This window comes from Mytilus californianus, unplaced genomic scaffold (assembly GCF_021869535.1).
Source record: "Mytilus californianus isolate M0D057914Y unplaced genomic scaffold, xbMytCali1.0.p SCAF_1, whole genome shotgun sequence".
NCBI classification, from domain to species: Eukaryota; Metazoa; Mollusca; class Bivalvia; order Mytilida; family Mytilidae; genus Mytilus; species Mytilus californianus.
In genome coordinates this window covers 78,804,833-78,824,402 of record NW_026262581.1, presented here as the reverse complement: position 1 = coordinate 78,824,402, position 19,570 = coordinate 78,804,833, and the positions used below count along the sequence as shown (strand labels likewise).

Sequence of the window (19,570 nt, the reverse complement as noted above, 5' to 3'; positions counted from 1 at the left end):
CTTCCTATTTCTGGTTATATATATATAGTTCGATCTTAATAGTACCGACAGCTATCACATATGAAATTGGAGAACAAGGCTGGGTCATTTTCAATTTTAATATTTACAGACAGTTGAAAAGCCATTTCCGTAAGTTAAGAAGATGATTGTACAAAAAATACGTTTGGACCCCCTTTTAATAAATACGAATAATCTAAGTCTTTCGTGTATTAGTCAATTAAAATATTCACAATTCTAAACTGTTCTATCCTTTAATTTATAGTTCTTGATACATAAACTAATTCGTGTAAAAATGAATTTGCCGTAAGACAGATAGCGTCAAGCTCATTTTGTCGGTTTGTTTTAATTTTTGCTGTAGCTTGTTATATTAATACAAGTATTCCACAATAAACATTTTTTTAAAAATATATGTTTACGAACATATCCCTATTTTAGCTGTCCAGTTTCATTAATGTAATCAATGACATTTATGACATATACATAAATTTAGAATACTTCTCGATAAACTTTGCACATTTCAACAGTAAAAAAATCTATGTCTAGATTTGTCTACATTATTTTGTTAAACATCATGTGAAACCTGATCCATTCATCGGTATTTAACTGTTTTACTCGGGATCCGCTTTTAACCGGAAAACACTTTTAGAACAGTTTAAAACAAACGGTAAAAAGCAAAAATATGCTAAATTAAATACAATTTTCCATGCTAAACTGTTGTAGGTTGAACAATTCTCGTCCGTTTTTCAAGTTTTTTACACCATATGACTTCTTTCTGAAGGTAGAGGTTTTATATGATACAGCATCACCTTCTTATTAATAAACCTCGGATTTCACACAGGTGCTTTATAATTACCGGACTCGATAAAATCACGTGACTGATAAGAAATTCCAGATGCCATTTTACAACCGCGGTATCACAGATAGTAACCAAAGGGGTCTTGCCGCTGAGACTATAATTGGATAAAATCATATGAGTTTAGTACAGAGCTCTGCGTGTTGTTAATACATGCTAATTAGTCGTTGTTATTCCTTTTAAATATTACTTCCATGAATAGACATTACAGATACGAAACATGCAAACAATATTTACACATGGGTTTTTGAAAAAAAAAAAAAAAAGGATAAAGAACTATAAAGATTAAGTATTTTCTTCAGAGTTTATTGATGTTGTATTAACTGGACCAATTTACGATCCAATATTTACACACCAGAAAAAAAAGCATTTGATCCTATATGAAAAGTCAGCACATGGCTGATAATTCAACAATTCAATGAAGACCATGAATATTAACAAAAAAATGCTTGTTGTATATACACATTTAATATTTCTTGCTTTTTTTTTAATAGGTCATCCTGGAATGATGGGTCCACGGATGGGACATCCAGGGTCACGGATGCCAGGTCCAATGAATCCTGTAAGTTCTACGAAATTATTATCATTTTGCCTAAAAAGTTAAAACACAGGGAAGTGTAAAAATAAAAATGAACAAAGAACTGAGAAAAGAAGAATATTAATGTTTATGGTTCATTCGATAATCTGTATATAGAAAAAAGGAGATGTGATATGATTGCCAATAAGACAACAGTTCAAATAAAGTAAATGTAAGCAATTATGTATGTCTGCTTTATAGATACTACTTTTAATGCATACCCATACCCTTGGAACAATTTGAAGTATCTTCTCTTGTAATTAATAAGTCATTTTCAGTGAGCATGCTGATAGTGTTGTGGAATCCAGGAACAGAAAAACACAATGGCTTATTTATAAATAGCACCTTCATCTTGATTTGAAACAGGCAATTACATGATAATTCAGTGACAATATTAGATTTACAGTTATGGTTTTATGTTTAAAAAAAAAAAAGACAATTTCGATTTTTTTTTTGTAGTATGATTCAATGCCTAATTATGGAATGAGAGGACCACCACCAAACAGTATGGGACCTGGTCCAGGTCCAGGTGGGATGCCACCAATGTCAATGTAAGTACCTAAGTAGTCCATTCAGATACTTTGGACACACAATTATTCATGGAATACTAATTTTTGCAGATTTCATCGGTCAATGTTGACTACAAATATAATCATTTATTTTTAGACTTTTATGGAAAATTTGTTGAAACCACAACATCAAGTATCAGATTTTCATCGATCCACAAAAGTTGGTTCATTTTGTACACACAAACATAAGTGAACCCAGTTATTAATTAATGTTCAAAATGACATGCTGATTATTTGTATAGTATTCATGAAGATCCAACGGCTTAACTTTGAGACTCTGGTTCTATAAATAACTATAACTATAACCCTATATGAGATTGATGAGCTAGTCAAGATGATGATGATGATGGATGGCTGCTTAATGTCCAGTGGCAAATTAATATGCATATTCAAGATGAGAACATGTTAATGTAATATGAATATTAACTATATATATATATATATATATATATATTAATATTAGCTAGTCAAGAGATCATAATGTGTATAGTAGGAGGTGAAATATAAAGAGGACTTTTTACATTGGCTGACATAACTGATTTTATTCTTTTATACCATCAGTAATAGTAAGAATTGTCTATGTAACAAAGCTTACAAATTTGTCTTGAATAACGTATATTTATGAGGATGTCGGCTGAAAATGATCCAAATGACAGGATAAACCAATTATCTGCCCTTGTTAATGACCAAATAGACTATAGAATAGGGGAGGTAACTCTCATTTCAACAGTAACAAAAGGATAAGACATTTATTGAAGACAATATTTCATTATTATGGCACCTTGTCTTTTTCAGGCCTGGTGGAGCGGGAAATCGGTGGCCACCAACAACATCATCAGTAAGTCAATCACATTGTGTAATGGTTAGGACAGTCAAGTACACACTATATAGGACCAGTTTTATAAAATATTTAACTATATCACTTGAGGGTGGAAATGCTGTGAAATCATGTTAATAGTTCAGTTGTGGAATCTGCTGTAAAATAAATGTATTTTTTTATGGGAGTAAATTTGAAAAAACTTAATCTTGGAACTGATAATTTTTAATCTATATTATTTTTTTGGAAAATGTGAACTAATATAATGTTTTTTTATGAAGCAATTAGGGATAGGAAATGTTTGTTTGATATATCTATTGAAATAAAAAGACCCCAAAACAAGTACCGGTATTATAAAACATCTATACTGCTTTCACGACTACAAGTAATTTATTCATTTTAGAAACATCACTTGAGCACAGAAAAAAAGACTATTGTCGACAACAGTTTGAAATAGATATTGTCCATTTGGTTATACAATATATGCTGCACAAACATGTATATATTTTCAATGACTCCATTAAAATTTATTTTCGTTTTTAGATAAATTACTCATCAGCATCGCCGGGTAGTTATAACGTAAGTATTCCTTTTGATTTTTCCCATGAATATCAGTTTCATGGAGATTTTCACTTTGTATACCTCATAAGACAAATAAGTTTTTTGAAAAGGATGCTTTTTCATCCATGAAGATTAAGCCTTCTCAATTCCAATAATAAATTTAGTGGCTAAAGTTTTAAATTTATTCATGACTGAAAAATGTCATATTTTTTTAGCTTGCCAGTTATTAGAAAATTTGTTTAAGATGATAATGCTTGTATTGCAAAAATGAAAGTGAAATAAAGTTTGGCATATTTGAATTTGTGGACACAGTATTTACGGATAATTTTGTATTTCAGGGCCCAGGAGCACCAGGTACACCTATCATGCCAAGTCCACAGGGTAAGATCATCATAAATGCACCAAACTGCATACTGCTTCTAATGACATTTTATTCTAATGATCAAAGGGAGATAACTCTTGTTTTTTTAAGCTCTGTAGGTTATACAGAGAAGTACAAGTTTGTTATATGATGCAAAGTCATATTTAATATGTGAAGCTGTATATTTCTTGAAAATTAAAGTTAAAACATCACAATCATACTTTTTTCAAGCTCCGTTCAAATCTTAAGGATTGCTAGACTTGTGGTTCCTGAATTTTTAACCATTATTGTCTACTTAATAACTTGAATTGACCTTTTCTCGTAAGGTTTTAAGAATTTCAGATATGTGGATCTAGATATGTAGGACTTTCATCTTTAAAATTTAGCAAGAAATTACCAAGCAGCAGAATGATATACATGTAGATTGGCGCTCCTGTGCAATTATTTATATTATATGTAAAAATTATCCAAGAGTTTCACTGCTTAATTTAGTTTATTATGAAATGTTGATTTTAAATGTTGTTTGAATAATCATTGTCTTGAAAAATGAAATGGTACATATATTTTATTAGGGTCTCAAGGACCATTTTCACCTGCCAGCCACCAGCGTATGGGTTCCAGACCAGGTGATTACTATAACGACAGTATGCAGGGTATTACCATGCTCTCAGATTTTTCTCCCCACCCTGGGGGATACTTAGGGAAATTAACAAAAGCCCATTGACCCCGTATTTTTGTTTTTGAGTGTTCTTATTTTTGTTGTAACTGTTTCACTTTTTAGTTTTTTTCTGTTTTTATCTGTAGAATAGTTTAGTTTACATCTGTTGTTCTTTTTATTTTAGTTTTAATGATTATTATTGACAAAATTCTGATAAGCTTCTAAAAACATAAAACGCACAAATCACATGTTATACTAATAAAAATAATTATTACAGATAAATTTGCACTAATATAAAGTTGAGAAAAGGGGACAATTAAAACTTGACAATCTTGAAAGTTACAAAATGGAAAGATGAAAATCTGGTAGCATGGGACCATATTCTATTAGTGCCATGCTTAGCACACCTAATGAGGAATGCATCTTACGATAAAAGAAATATGGCCAGATCTGTTATATGTAAACATCATTATCAGTTTCGGGGCTACGGTTGCACTTTATCGTATACCTCGTCATCAGAATAACAGTATGTCAAGTAAGATCAGCCTCTGGTTGCTCTTACGAAGTAAGAATTAACAGACACAATACTTTGTACTTATAAAAAAAAACTAATACACATTTGTTTTGCCAGTGACATCTGTATAGAACAAACAATCTTTAAATAAAGTCTTCTTGGATGAAATACTGAACATCGAAATCACAAGATCAGAAACACTGCTGGCAAAACATTCTGTTTGTATTCATGAAGCTAAAATAGCATGAAACTTTTGTTATGTCTAATTATATTAACGTAAGCATGCAGTCTAACCTCAGGAAAACATTAGATGTTTGAGGATTACTTCAGTTATCCGAAGAATGACTGATATTTTAAAATTCTGTTACGCACTTACAATAAAATATAACACAGTTATTAAATGGAATTTAAATTTCTAATTTACACAAGAATAGGTGGGGAAAAAACGGGACATACTTGATCTTTGAAAAATTCAAATCAAGTACAATATATTGTCTTTTGCCCAATGTTCCTTTATTTATTCCCTTATTCTTCATAAGTTAGGTCATGGTATAAGAAGAATACAAATGATTAGAGACTAGACATTTTATAGTTTCGATTTTTCTCTCATCAAAGTATTAGTACCTTCAGAGTATGAAGAAAAGCATTTAATTTTTGTAAAAGAATCAAAGTTAATGTCTCAAACCCTAAATAACAGACAAGCATGAATAATGTTTTTTTGTAATATGCTTGAAAGACAAGAAGTAAGCTGTTAGCTACTGGCTTTTTAATATATACAAAATTGAACTAAGAAAGCTCTGTTAACAATCCCCCGATATTTCAATTAACGTAATATACTTAAACTAGAATTAGTGGATTGCTTTAATTTGTGGTCACCTTTTAAGCTTAAAGACATTGGTTATGAATTCATAATACATGTGAACCTGAGTGCAGCATTAAACTTCTTTCATTCAATCAGTTAATAATAATGTAATGGAATATAAAAGCAAGAACATGCTACAAAATCTGACTGTACGAGACCATCATGGGTAGTCAAGGTTTTAAGCACTCCTGTAGTAGAAGTACTAGTAAATGCTGTTAAAAAATTTAAATGTAGAAGAGCCGCCATTTTAAAATGATCAATATTAAAATTTTGTGATGACAACAATAAAAGAAGATGGCCATGCCAGATTAAAAATAAATTAAAAATGTTGGTAGCTCTTATATTCCAACAATATAAAGGTAACAGTGTTATATAATTATGAAATACTAACACATGTTTTGGGGCACCTTCCACTGGTTTGGAACACTTGTTCTCTTTTTCATTCTATGTTCACTGTAGACTATCTTCTGTTCTGATGTTATTGTGTATTGTTTTCTGGTTATGAAGCAAAGCTGTTCTTGCTCTAGATTGACAGATTTTCTGAACTTCAAATTTGTAGCTCTCATCATTTCAATCTCAAAACAAACAAATGATTTAGTATCAAAGAAAATTGAGATTTATATACATGTAGTTTATCTTTTTTTGTCAACTATCAATTTGGAAACTTGGTTAAAAAGTATATTTCAAAATAATCTTGAATGGATGAATATTGGAGAAATTAAAGAATGCTTCTTTTTTCTACAAAAATGCTGTGCTGTGATTGGTCACTATAAATATAAATTTTCATTCCTCTTTTCTTATGCTCAGATGATGTTGAACCCCAAAAGATGCTCTGTTTAGGTAAGGCTGTCACTCAACACTTTGGTGCTATGTTGTCTTTTGGGTTTGGAGTCAGACTTTACTTGGCATGGCATGAATAAAAACCACAATACCCTACTTGCATGTCTACTGAAATTAGCATTATAATGGGAATTGTGTAAATAATGTAACTTCAAAGGGATAAAAAAGTAGAAACCAAATTAAATGTGCTTTGTATTTTATTGTTGTAAAAGTAAATAAGTCAGAAGGAAGTAAAATGAAACATAAAAGAAAGGAAAAAATATGTAGCAAGTAAACTAATAATATATGCTTATACCTTGTGCATGCACTATTAATGCTTGGTTGTTATGCAAACATGGATAGTATTTAATTCCTTCTTCCAATATGCTTTGTAAAAATTGAATATTTTATATTGTATATAACTAATTTGTGTTTCATTCAACAAGTTATGAGGCTTCAGGGCACAAAAACCATGTTTTGCACAAATTATTCCTACGGTCATTTAAACTGATGCCTATATTTAATTTATATATTTAAAAAAAAAATATTAAGAGACATATGAGATGAGAATTGGAAATGTTTCTGTTAGCTGTAGTCTGTGTGATCTAGGAATGTGGTGAATAGGGCAAATAGTAGTATGATATTTATTTAATAAATCCATAATTTTATTTGTTTATTTCTCTCTTTTTTTCACATATGTAATAGATGATAAAACAATTTTGCTATCTTCTTTATATATTTATTTGATTTTCTATTAATAATCACAGAAATATGACCTCATGTGATTCTTTATTACATGATTTTTAAAAGATAAACAAGACCTGTATTGATGTTTGGTGTTGTTGTATTCAATAAATAAAAATTGTTATACTGAATAATTAATGTTGTGTGTTGGAGTTTGAATTGTTTTAAATGAAAATGTATTTATTATTGTAAGAGAGATAACTCAAGTTATTTGAATTTGAACATGCTGTTATGATCACTGGGATAACTTTCTGTCAGTAGTCCTCTTTTTAAAATTCTTTGTTAAAAATACAGTTAATGGAAGTACTAAATTACACTTAAATAGATTAGAATTAGTTCTCTTTCGTTTCATATTTTTCTTTTATTAACTTTTGTTGGTTTTTTTGGAACTTCAGAAAATTGTTTGAATCAAAGATGAAGAAAGTTTAGACTATTTTATGTTAAATTTTGAAAAGTAAATTGTGAAATTTTTTTTTTTTATGTCAGTACAAATCTGTACAATTAACTCAGTATTTCCCTGTTACATGATAAAACTGAATCAGCTTCAGATATACTAGAATGAATTGAGTAATGTTATATATGTCTTCATTATATATTTTAAGCAGACCAAATTTTAGATTTTAATTGCTAAAGATGTAGAAATCAATACCAATTATACAAAATCCTATTATGCTTACCCTTATCTTAAAGAAAGTAATAAGACGTAAAATAAGAGAATTATTTTTCTTTTATTTCAGACTCTACAAATTCAGGTGATGGAATGTATGGTATGATGAAAGGAGGTATGCCAGGCATGCCAGGGGTAAGATTTCATTTCTTTCATCTGTTAGGTTACCCTATAGACTTGGATGTAGCTGAATGCCCTTCTTATCAGATATTTTGTTGAATAGATGAATTTATACCCAGAAACTCAACCTTTTGTCTGTACTGGTAAATTTATACTTCAGCTCTGATGCTAAGAAAACATAGCAAGGCCCGGTTGATTTTTGTTTGTTTTAGGTTTTTAGGATTTTTTTAATGAAAAAAAATAAGACCATGCTATTAAATCTATGAAATCATAAATTGATGATTTGTATATAAAAAAATAATTGAAATATTTTTGGATATAAACAGGTAATCTTCAATCATAAATCAACAGTCACAGTAATTATTTTCAAAAAGTAAAAAAAGGGACCTCAAGAGTGCACCCCCCTGAAATCATAAATTATTTACTAAGTGATACTATTTTGGAGCCAGTAAACAATTCCTCAATCAAATTAACAACTCCCTAATAAAATAAATTAACAAATCCTCAGTAAAAGGTGAAAGTATGCTAAGGCCACCTTACGCTACTGGCTTGATATCTTTATCTTCTGGGGTTTATCACTTCCATTGATATTTATAGCAAAATAGTGCACTGAAGTTAACATTCCTATCCAGTTAATGTCATGCAATTTATTAATGATATGTTAATATCAGATATTTTAATTACAATATGATGTGAATTTGATTAACCTTACTTGTCAAGAAAACTTCTGTTGTGCACATGAATCTGAGCTTAACTACAAATGTACAATCATGAACAAAGGAAGATAACTCAAATTCAAATTTATGATTTGCCTTGCTAAATACAATTCAATGTTTTATTTTAAATTCTTATTGCAAAATAAAAGCAATCTTTACCTCACAGTGCTTACAAGCACTTTGATTTGGCTCCTTGAATTTGATGGTCATTTTAGGCCAAATAAGTAAATTTGACATTTTTAGGACATCATAGTGACATCACAAGTGGCCTTTCTGTGCTTTAGTATCCAGATTATATTAACCTGTTCATTTAAAAAATTTGCATCATCATGAACGGTTTGAATAAGTTTACTATTTTTGCAATTACAGGGGCCAAATAATGGCTCTTATCACACCTCATTTATTTTAATGATTGGTCTCAACAAATCCAATGAAACCCTTCTCTAGATCAATATTTTTTTTGTTTTCAGCATTTTCCAGGGATGGGACCAGGAGGACCCGATGGTAGTTTAGTGATGGGTCCAGAAATGAATGTTATGAATGGTAAGTGTGACAGATATACCGGTAATAGTCATCCCAATGAAAAACCTTAACCAAGTTACTTGAGCAAGATAATTAACAGCCTAAGGACCATTATCAGAAAGGTTAAATTGACTTTCCTAGGCACTTTGGTGTTTGTAAGGACCATTATCAGAAAGGTTAAATTGACTTTCCTAGGCACTTTGGTGTTTCTAAGGACCATTATCAGAAAGGTTAAATTGACTTTCCTAGGCACTTTGGTGTTTGTAAGGACCATTATCAGAAAGGTTAAATTGACTTTCCTAGGCACTTTGGTGTTTGTAAGGGCCATTATCAGAAAGGTTAAATTGACTTTCCTAGGCACTTTGGTGTTTGTTTTTCATTATATTAAATGCATTGTTTGAGGATGTACACAACTACTAAAGATATTTTTTATGATCTCAAAATATTGATTTTAAAAGAAATGTAACAACCTCAAAGTGAGCAAGTATATTCATCTTAGTTTTAAAAACATTTTGATCTAAATGCAAATGTTAATACACATGAAATAATGGTAAATGTTTCAAAATATTGGCATGGGAGGCACTTTTTTGGACCCAAGCCACCCATAATATAAAATGTACATTTTATTCTTTATTCTAACATAATTCTAAGAAAAATTCAACCTCCCACAATCAATTAATTTCATTAACTCCCATCCTCCACCACAATCAATGTTGGAAAAGCCTTTAGTAAGACATGGGGCTTTTTTTAACAGCTACAAAAAAAAACGAATTAGCATAAGAATTTGTTTGAAATAATGTTTGTTTCTTCAAGTTTAATTTTATTGAAGTTTAATTGCAAGTTGGATGTATGTTTTCTTCCCTTGTAGGTGATATAGATGGAATGAAAAATTCTCCAGTAAATGGTCCAGGAACGCCGCGGGATGATTTACCTCCTGTAAGTGGGACGGGCGATATGGGTGCATATAATCTAGCATACCAAGATAATGTAAGTCAGATCAGTTTGTGAAAAAAAGATCTGAATTGACAAGATGCTCAAAGAAAACCATGATGTGGGACATAATTCCAATGTTTTGTCACATGATTGTCATGTGATTTGTATCAACCATTCATTCAATACCTTCTCTTGTTTTTATCAAACTTTTAGTTCGGACAATCTACAGTTTACTTGTGCATCTGTAGGTGTTTTCAATAGATGGAAAATATCAAAGCATTTTAAATAGTAGTAGTTCATTTTGTATTTATATAGTCAGGAACCGGTTCTTAAGCAATAATTGAGAGGGAATTGCCAGGTTTATGGACAAGCACAGATACATCATCAAAGATTGTAGAATTATCATGTACATTTTACAGATCTGATGAAATCACCTACAGTTGCATATAAATTCATTTAATGAATGAAATCAACCATATTTGCAGGTATGGCTTGATTCCCAGTAGGCGCAGTTCAATCAACATTGCTCAGAAGGCACTTATCTCGTTTTAAAAATAGATCTGATGAAAGAATTTCTTTCTTTTGTACTAATCTGATTGTAAATTGATGATATTGTTTTATTTATTGTATGTTACTGTATATACGGTGTTTTGTCTGTGTGTATGACTCTTTAACCATCACAACACATGCTTCATTTTCACCAACGGCTACCTAATCTCTTTGCATGCCAGATCTCAAATAGCTTCTTTCTGTCATAACTTGCTTGTCATTTTCAGTTTGTTTTCCTCTTTTTATATTTTTGACTCATTTAGTTTCTTTATTTACTTATATTGCTTAATCTGAATAAAGACAGAATATAATCAAACAATCTTGATGGATAAAGTTCGGTGTGGATCCAAGACGACATAGAGGACTAACATGGAGTGAAGTGGATTAGAGGGAGTTTTTGTAGATGAAGTTTTGGATCCACACCTATAACATGAAATTGTTGCCCAATGTTTTCTAGTATGGTCGTCAGTTCTTGGAATGCTGATCAAATCACACATGTTTACATCACCAAAAGAGCATGTCTGCACATAAGAGAAAGTCAATTAGAAACAGAAAGGTGCTGGTTTCTCTCAAGTCAGTCGTGCAAGCATGTCAATTGAAGCACCAACTAATATACATCTCTCATCCTAATCCAAAGTCATCTGAAAATTCTCACTTTCAAATCATCCAGTATACTGTCTTTCTTCTGGTATATTTTATAGCATGACTTAACGTCTGTAGAAATCATTTGTTGTCAGCATGCCAAAGTAAGACAGGTGATAATTTTTAAACTTTCACATACCTGTCAAAAAAGAAACTTAAAATTGTTCAAAAATTAGTTATCAGTAGGGGAGTACTGTTTTTATCAAAATTTGCACATTTGGTCACAGTTTATTGATGGGTGCACTCGATTCAACCTGCTATAAGGTGCATTTGACAGGTGTGTGGGACCTCAACTGATAGATCTGTTGTACCTTTGCAGGAACACAATGAATCTGCTGCAATCCTAAAGATAAAAGAATCTATGCAGGAAGAGGCAAAACGATTTGAAAAAGACGATCACCCAGAATATAACTTTATGGCACCATGATAAAAAAATCTCGCGTAGAATTGTTAACAATAGTCATGTAAATTATAATTGTTATTTATAATTTTTTTTGTACACATATGACATTTTATCAGTCGCGTTAAGCATGCATTTCTTTCTCGTAATGTATGTGTTTGGGTAGGGGGGAAATATGATATCTCTATGGTGCTGTTCCATTTATCATTTGCTACATAATTGGATGGTTTTACTAAAGATGGGAGCCTAGTACACATCATTCCAGTACGAACAAAAAAGTCATGTTTAGAATCAAATAAGTCAAAATTAACACCTGTTCTTGTGTTTTTGGAAATTTTTTATTTGAACCATTTTATTTTCTAGTCGTTAGCGCCTGATTGTCGTGCCTAACCATGAACGCTTTTGTTTAAGTGCTATTCTCCTTGTTTTTATTCACTTTATATTAAATCATATTTTTTCAGAACTGCCAAATTTCATTGGTGTATGGTTTGTAGGGTGCTTTTGTTTGAATTTCTTGGTGCAAGAAAAAAAATGCATTTTATAACTCATAAAACTACTCATTTTACGAATTATTTCGCTCCTTATCTTGGTCAAATCTTGCATTGTAAGCAAAGGGTAAAAGGTTTCAAAGGTTTTAAAGTGGACAAGATTGAATTTGTCAGGTTATTTTATAAGGGAACATCAGGATTGTTTGAACAAGGAATAGTCTTTTAAGCCAAAGCTGCCTTTATGTTATATCATTTTAGCTTGTAGAAGCTAATTATGTCTTTTGCTTTAGTATTAACATGATTTAACAGAATTTTATACTCATTTTCTTCCTTTTTTGTTAATCTGCATGACCATTTTGATGATGAAGCCCTTCATTTCATGGGCTTTGTGTAAAAATGATGGACATGTGAAAAATTGGGTATGATGCAAAAAAAAAATAATCATTATTTCCAGCTGATTATTTGAAGTTTGGAAAGTGTGAATGTTTTGAAATTCATGATGTCAAGACATAGACCACAGATAATTATTGCTATTGTTAAAACATATTTCTAACTACTATATGATAGTCTTTCCACTTTTTACAGCTTTCCTATTTACTAATATGCCATTTGATGGCCATCTTCACACTTGGCTTTTGGCTTTAGAGATTATTCTTAGGTTTGCACATCCTAAAAATGGTATAAACCAGGCAAAGAGTACAATCCTGATACAAGTTCTTAACAGGGAATAGTGACTTACAGTAGAATTTTTTTTTTAAAACACAAAAGATTTTTAAAGTCAATTTACAAGTGCACTCTTTACAAGTCAAATAAGAAAAATAAATTATTTGAAGTTGAAAGGGGTTCAACATAGGAAGGGCATACTACTTTACAAAAAATATTTGGTTTTTAACATCTGACTTGTACGATATTTTCCTGGTTTATCCCGATCTGCACTTTAAGTAGACTGATTATAAGATTATATTGTGTTGTACTTTATCCATGGTGTTGTTTCCTCCCAACGGAACCAAAGAATGTAAAGAAAGATAATCATGGCCATCTTTATGGGTGTTAATACTGTCAAGGTAAGTCTAAATTCTCTTTTTTTTCTGATGCAATTGAGAATTAGGTAAAAACAAAAATTACCTTGATATTTGACTAATGTTTCAGATAAAATTTGTCAAATGTTATTGTAAAGTTTGCTAAAACAATCATGTATTTTTGATAATTTTTACCGACTGATTGTTTAGAAAATTGTACTTTATGGCCACAAAATTTGCTCTGATAGGAAACCACCATGGATAAAAGTAATTAAACAGAAAGATAATATTTTGTACTTAATCTTATTTACTGTAAGGAATTTGTGAAAGATTCAAGATATTTATTTCTTGTGCAGCCTTCTTTGCAAAGACCTCTCAGTCTTGTACACATTTTCTTTTGAGTGCAAATTATTTTTCAGATTGTTGCTGGGCTATTTTAACTTAATAATTTTGATATGTAAGTTGAAAGCTGTTGATGTCCATCTTGAGAGCTGTGGAGGTTCAATTTGATAGTTGTTGAGGTCAAAGTAGACAGCCGATGAAAGCTGTTGATGTCAAAGTTACTCGGACAGAACGTTAGATTAAGGCTCTTCACCTGAATCAGCTGACTAAATTTTATTTCAACAGCTTTTTAAATAGTCCATGTAACAATCAAAAATAGATTTGACCTCTCATGAAACTAATTAAATACTGATATACATATTTTTGTAGTTGTCGCAATTGACCAAACTGCTTTCTTACTAATGATGTTAAATATTTAACTTGGATTACTTACTTCTTTATAGTCTATACTTCTTATTCCAAACCACAGCTCTTGAATTTTACTGAGTATCTGTGGGTTTAACATTGTAGCGAATTTTTGTTAAAGATCTGTGGTTGTGACTTAAATGTGGGGAAATCATAAATATGTCATTTATCTGAACTGGTACAATTGTTTATATGAAATCATTAAATTTCCAAAATGTGTTGTAATTTGAATAATGGTATCTCATTTTGGCATAATAGTTGTTTTTTTCTGTTATTTTTATTTCAAAACCAAAGACTTTACTTCTTTACCTTAAGCTGTGCTAGTTTAGGAATCTCAACGATGATGCTTTTATTTCTTTAAAGCCTTTAATTTTTTTTAAATAATATAAATCCTTAATTTACTTTTAGGGCACCCAATCAACTTCTGTATTTGATATTCACTTGTTTATAATTCACCTTATCATTTTAATGTGACCTAAAGACAATTTATAAGTTGTACTGATCTTGGTTGCAGTTTTCTTTTGTTTAGGTTGTAAGGAATTTTCATATTTACATTTATGTATTGAACATGTTACTCTATGGATCATGTGACTGTCATCACATGTGATCTCCCATGTGACATTGGTCAGATGACTTAACTTGTGTGTCAGATAACCATTGTACGATTGTATGAATAAAATTTCATATTGAGTGTATTTATATTTGTACCATGAAAATCATTCATCAGATAGGAAGAAAGTTGTTGTGATTTAGGGAATAAAAGATGAGAGAATGAAATTGCATCGTGTTTATTTATAGTAAAAGTCTCATGTAGTTACATTTGCAATACTTGTACATTCATGTGAAGTTAAATGTTCTGAATTTTTAAATTTTTATAAACAACATATGTACAAATGACATTTGTGTTACCATAGTAACTGTAGATTTGGTGTCATATTTGATTATGGAAAAAAACCATGTAGACATTACATTTTTGTTGTCCATTTAGTAGCAGTAGTGCTGTTTAAAAACTGTGAAGACAGTCATCCCTGATATTTTTACAAGTGTCATATAGGCTTTGGGAATTGAAAACAGCACAATTTGAAAATAGCAAATAATCCAGTTGAACTGCCAATTTATTAAATTTTTATTTATGGGAGTTTAATCTTTTCAACATATCAGAAAATTGATTTTACTTCAGATAAACTATTATTATAATTTGGATGAATTTTAAATTAATCTGTGGAACAGAATTTTTTATGATTAATATTTGATGAAGATTTGTGATGTTTATATTTGTTAAGTTATAATATAGCCTTTACATTGCCCACAAATTTTGAAAACAAAATGTTAATTTAACAAGCATTTATTGTGTTTCTAGAAGGTTGGAGAAATGAGTTATTGCCAGTTCATGTTATTATTATTCAAAAATTTGTGTAATTATAAATCTAGAAAATGTCATTATTTCTTTTTTTCTAGATTTTCATCCCTGTTTATTCGATAAAATGCCACAAACAACCATTTTTCTTACTTTAAATTTGACATTTAAAAAAAAAGTTAAATTTTCATTTTAAACCAGAAAACAGTTCACCTCTATATATAGGTAAATATAATTTATAATTCAAAAACTTTTCCAACGCTTCATTTTGTAATGGTTTTATTAAAATCTAGGCCTCAAATTTCATACCCAATATAATGCCATAAGAAGACTACCTCATATTGAGGGTTTTTCAGTAGTAAAACCTTCAATTTTAAATATTCTGTCAAATTCCACATACAGTGAAATCCACTGCACCATAGTTTACGCAAAGTCTCTGAAGAGTTGTCTCCCATTCTTATTTATTTTTAGGTCATAGAAATGTGATGATTGTTTACATTTATCATAGGTTAATGTTGATACTATTGCAGCTATTAAAATTATGCATTTTGTCATAAGAATCATAATTCATGTCAGACAGTTAGAATAGTTAAATGACCAAATTCGCATCATTAAATTTTAAGTTGTGACCAACGCCATTTGTTTGTATGAAATCATTTTTTTATATAAAAAAAAAACAAAACATACAAAGCATATCAAATGCAATTCTGTCAACACTAACGGATGATAAATGATTTTGTTTATATATATATATTTGTTGAACAAAACTTGTATTTATTACTCATTGTTTATAGATCTGCAATGCTTTGTAAATTGCCGTATACATATTTTTATGAACGTCATTGATGTAAAGGGAGATAAATCATTGTTTTTCTTTTGTTTATTTTTCGAAGCCCTCATCATCATCATCATCATCATCATATCTTTTTTTTTCTTTATGTTTACAAACCACAAACACATTTCACAATCAAAAGACAATTTGGCAATATTGTAATATAAAAATCATTTTACACAGGAGCGTCTGTGTTGTAATGTTGTGTATTGTGTCAACTGTAGTGATGAGGGCTCTATATATATATATGATGTTAATAAAATATCAGAGAGACCATGCAATTATGTCTTCTTATTTTTTAATTGGCTGCGTCACTTGTACAAAGAAGACAAGAAATAGATATTACTTAGCAGTAGGAATGGAAGTACTGGAAAGATGTACAAATGATAATATGTTGGACTCAAGTTTGGTGAATTGATGACAAATTGTATTTCTGCCTACACTTCATTTTTGCAGTTTTGCCAAATTTTTGCATACAAGCCTATGATAATTTCATACTTCATTGAACATTTATATTCACAATTTGTCTATACCCATGAAATCAACACAATATTTGTATACAACAAACGTTAATAATGAATCCACAGTATTCTATATTTTTTCCAATGATCCTTAATTTTATGCTTCAGTAACATGTGTAAAATCTGAGTCGTTATTGGTCATTTTGGAACATCAGATAGAACTGAAAAGCTCTGAAAGATGATTGTTCATATTTTATCTTAGGAGAGTGCTTCTGAGATGTGCCTATTCTCCTTTAGTTTAATGCTTCAGTGTCATTTGTTAAATCTGTGTTGTACTTGTCATTTAATCTCGTGAGCACATGGTAGTTTGATGACATGCATATGGTGTCAATAAATCAATCCTTGGTTGGGTCAAACCCAAAACCTGAAAATTGGTATTTGCTTCTCCACCAGCCACATAGGATTAAGGAGTAAGAGCAGGCTAGTCTGCTAGAGTACGAATAAAGTTTTCAGGTAGAATATTGTTTATTGATTGATTTGTGTTTAACACCACTTTCAACACTCTTGTACTATTTCATGGCGGTCAGTTTTTATTGGTGGAGGAAGCCAGAGTGCCCGGAGAGAAACACCGACCTTTGGTAGGAAAACTGACAATCCTATAAAATTAAGATTGGAGTCTTGCACCTACCCCATGCAGGATTAGAACTCACAACCTCAGTGTTGACTGGCTAGTGATACAGTAGTTGGACTGCTTAGACCACTCGGCCACCGAGACCCCTATTGCTTCTTGAGGAATGTTACATTGTGAGTTAAAATGATAATAATCTAACTCAATGATGAAGTCCAGTACAAAGCAGGATACATTACTTTTTCCCATTCAGAATGTGTATGCAATATTTGTTGTTAAACAGACATCAATCTATCAACAAACAAAAAATATGACTACCTAGCCTTTTACTAGTCATAAAAATGTTTAGTACAATTCATACTTCTTACTAGGACATAGATATCAACCAAAGTACTGAATTTGGTGTTCTGAGCACAAATTTTGTTCTTTGAGCAGAGTAAAGTTTGATGACGGAGAATTTGATGTTTACTCCTGCCTTTTGAAAAGTAAAAAGTAAATTTCAGATTAGAATTATAGAAACTATTTGATATTGATACTAAACACTTGTAAATAGATGACCATTTAATAATTTACTGCTTGTTTATTGCTGAATGCTGTTATACATTTAACCATGCTTATTCAGGACAAAAACAAATTAATAAATCAGCATTTCTGGTGGCAATTCACCTGTTCCTTTCCACTTGTTGCTGGAGTAAGTTCGATAAGGCCCTAAAGTAGCCCCCATTTCTAGCTACAATTTAGAATAAGGATTTAATGACCAATATCACAATGAATCATAGCTAATAAAATGACTGGATAGGAAATAAGTCTTTTTGATGAAAATTTACGTACTTGCGTATTATTTATGGCGTTACAAATAGCATTCATTTTGATTTTCCACGACAACTTCAACGAAAACTGGTCAAAATAGAGTGCATGTGTCAACAGAAAAGATCTTTTCACATAATGTCTGCTGACATTTTACAGATCTAACTAAAATATTTTGTTCGTCGACGCCTGGGCTGTGTTTCCTAGGCCTTAATATGGTTGAAATCTAGACATTTTTTCAAATTTTGCAAAAATCTCTATTTTTGGTCTATTTTGGATGTTAAAATCAATGCTTTTAAATAAAACTCGTACATAAAGAGTTCTATTCAACTTTTCTATTCATCACTTTAAAAACATTTTTCTTCTTGGAATATTGAACTTATTAATTGGGGTAGAATATGGCCTTTACAGAACTTACTCCTTTCAACTGATAGTAATCAATGCTTACCCTTCAATAGCACTTTGAATTTTACTCCAAATTTAATGAAATTGATTTGGGTTTTAAGCTACTGGGTCATTAGTTTTGATATTTTATGGGTTGTCTTGCCTCTTGGGGATCAAAATTACTATCAGTGTGATCAAATTATTGTAGTAGGTCAATGGCTGGTTACTTATGTTTAAAACACTTCTCCACCTGTGTTTTGGGAGTACACACAACATACAGTAATGTAGCAACACCCATGAGTTCAAACAGTCTATGAATCTACCATCTTTTTTATACGACCGCAAAAAATTTTTTGTGGTCGTATATTGGTATGACGTCGTCGTCGTCGTCGTCGTCTGGCGTCGTCCGGCGTCGTTCGAAGACACATTGGTTTTCGCACTCTAACTTTAGTTTAAGTGAATGGATCTCTATGAAATTTTACCACAAGGTTCAATACCACAAAAGGAAGGTTGGGATTGATTTTGGGGGTTATGGTACCAACAGTAAAGGAATTAGGGGCCAAAAAGGGGCAAAAAATAAGCATTTTTGTAACTTCCAGACATAACTTGTGTGTTAGTGTATGGATCTCTCTGACATTGTACCACAAGGTTCCATATCACAAAAGGAATGCTGGGATTGATTTTGGGGGTAATTGCCTCAAAATTTTAGGAATTAGGGGCCAAAAAAGGGGCAAAAAACAAGCATTTTTCTAGTTTCATGACAATAACTTGTGTGTAAGTGTATGGATCTTTCTGAAATTGTACTACAAGGTTCCATATCACAAAGAATAGCTGGAATTGAGTTTTGGGGTAATTGCCGAAACGTTTAGGAATTGGGGGCCAAAAAGGGGCCAAAAATAAGCATTTTTCTAGTTTCCAGACAATAACTTGTGTTCAAGTTTATGGATCTCTCTGAAATTGTAC

The 19,570-nt window shown here is 31.0% G+C and overlaps 1 protein-coding gene across 11 annotated transcripts in view; it reads left to right on the top strand.

Moving 5' to 3' along the window:
* LOC127708467 (single-stranded DNA-binding protein 3-like) overlaps window positions 1–16,608 on the top strand; it is an 83,027-nt gene extending 66,419 nt beyond the window's left edge. For 3 of the 11 annotated variants that reach the window (XM_052213338.1, XM_052213389.1, XM_052213347.1), the window contains 11 exons: window positions 1,348–1,415; window positions 1,890–1,981; window positions 2,795–2,837; window positions 3,360–3,395; window positions 3,716–3,758; window positions 4,311–4,391; window positions 6,580–6,612; window positions 8,073–8,137; window positions 9,309–9,381; window positions 10,229–10,347; window positions 11,804–16,608. In XM_052213338.1, coding sequence (XP_052069298.1) covers window positions 1,348–1,415; window positions 1,890–1,981; window positions 2,795–2,837; window positions 3,360–3,395; window positions 3,716–3,758; window positions 4,311–4,391; window positions 6,580–6,612; window positions 8,073–8,137; window positions 9,309–9,381; window positions 10,229–10,347; window positions 11,804–11,911 — 761 coding nt within the window. In that variant the 3' untranslated portion in view covers window positions 11,912–16,608. Of the gene's footprint in view, window positions 1–1,347; window positions 1,416–1,889; window positions 1,982–2,794; window positions 2,838–3,359; window positions 3,396–3,715; window positions 3,759–4,310; window positions 4,392–6,579; window positions 6,613–8,072; window positions 8,138–9,308; window positions 9,382–10,228; window positions 10,348–10,778 lie in introns of all 11 variants that reach the window. The other 8 variants (XM_052213409.1, XM_052213418.1, XM_052213400.1 and 5 more) reach the window with 8 other exon arrangements.
* The last annotated feature ends 2,962 nt before the right edge of the window (window positions 16,609–19,570 follow it).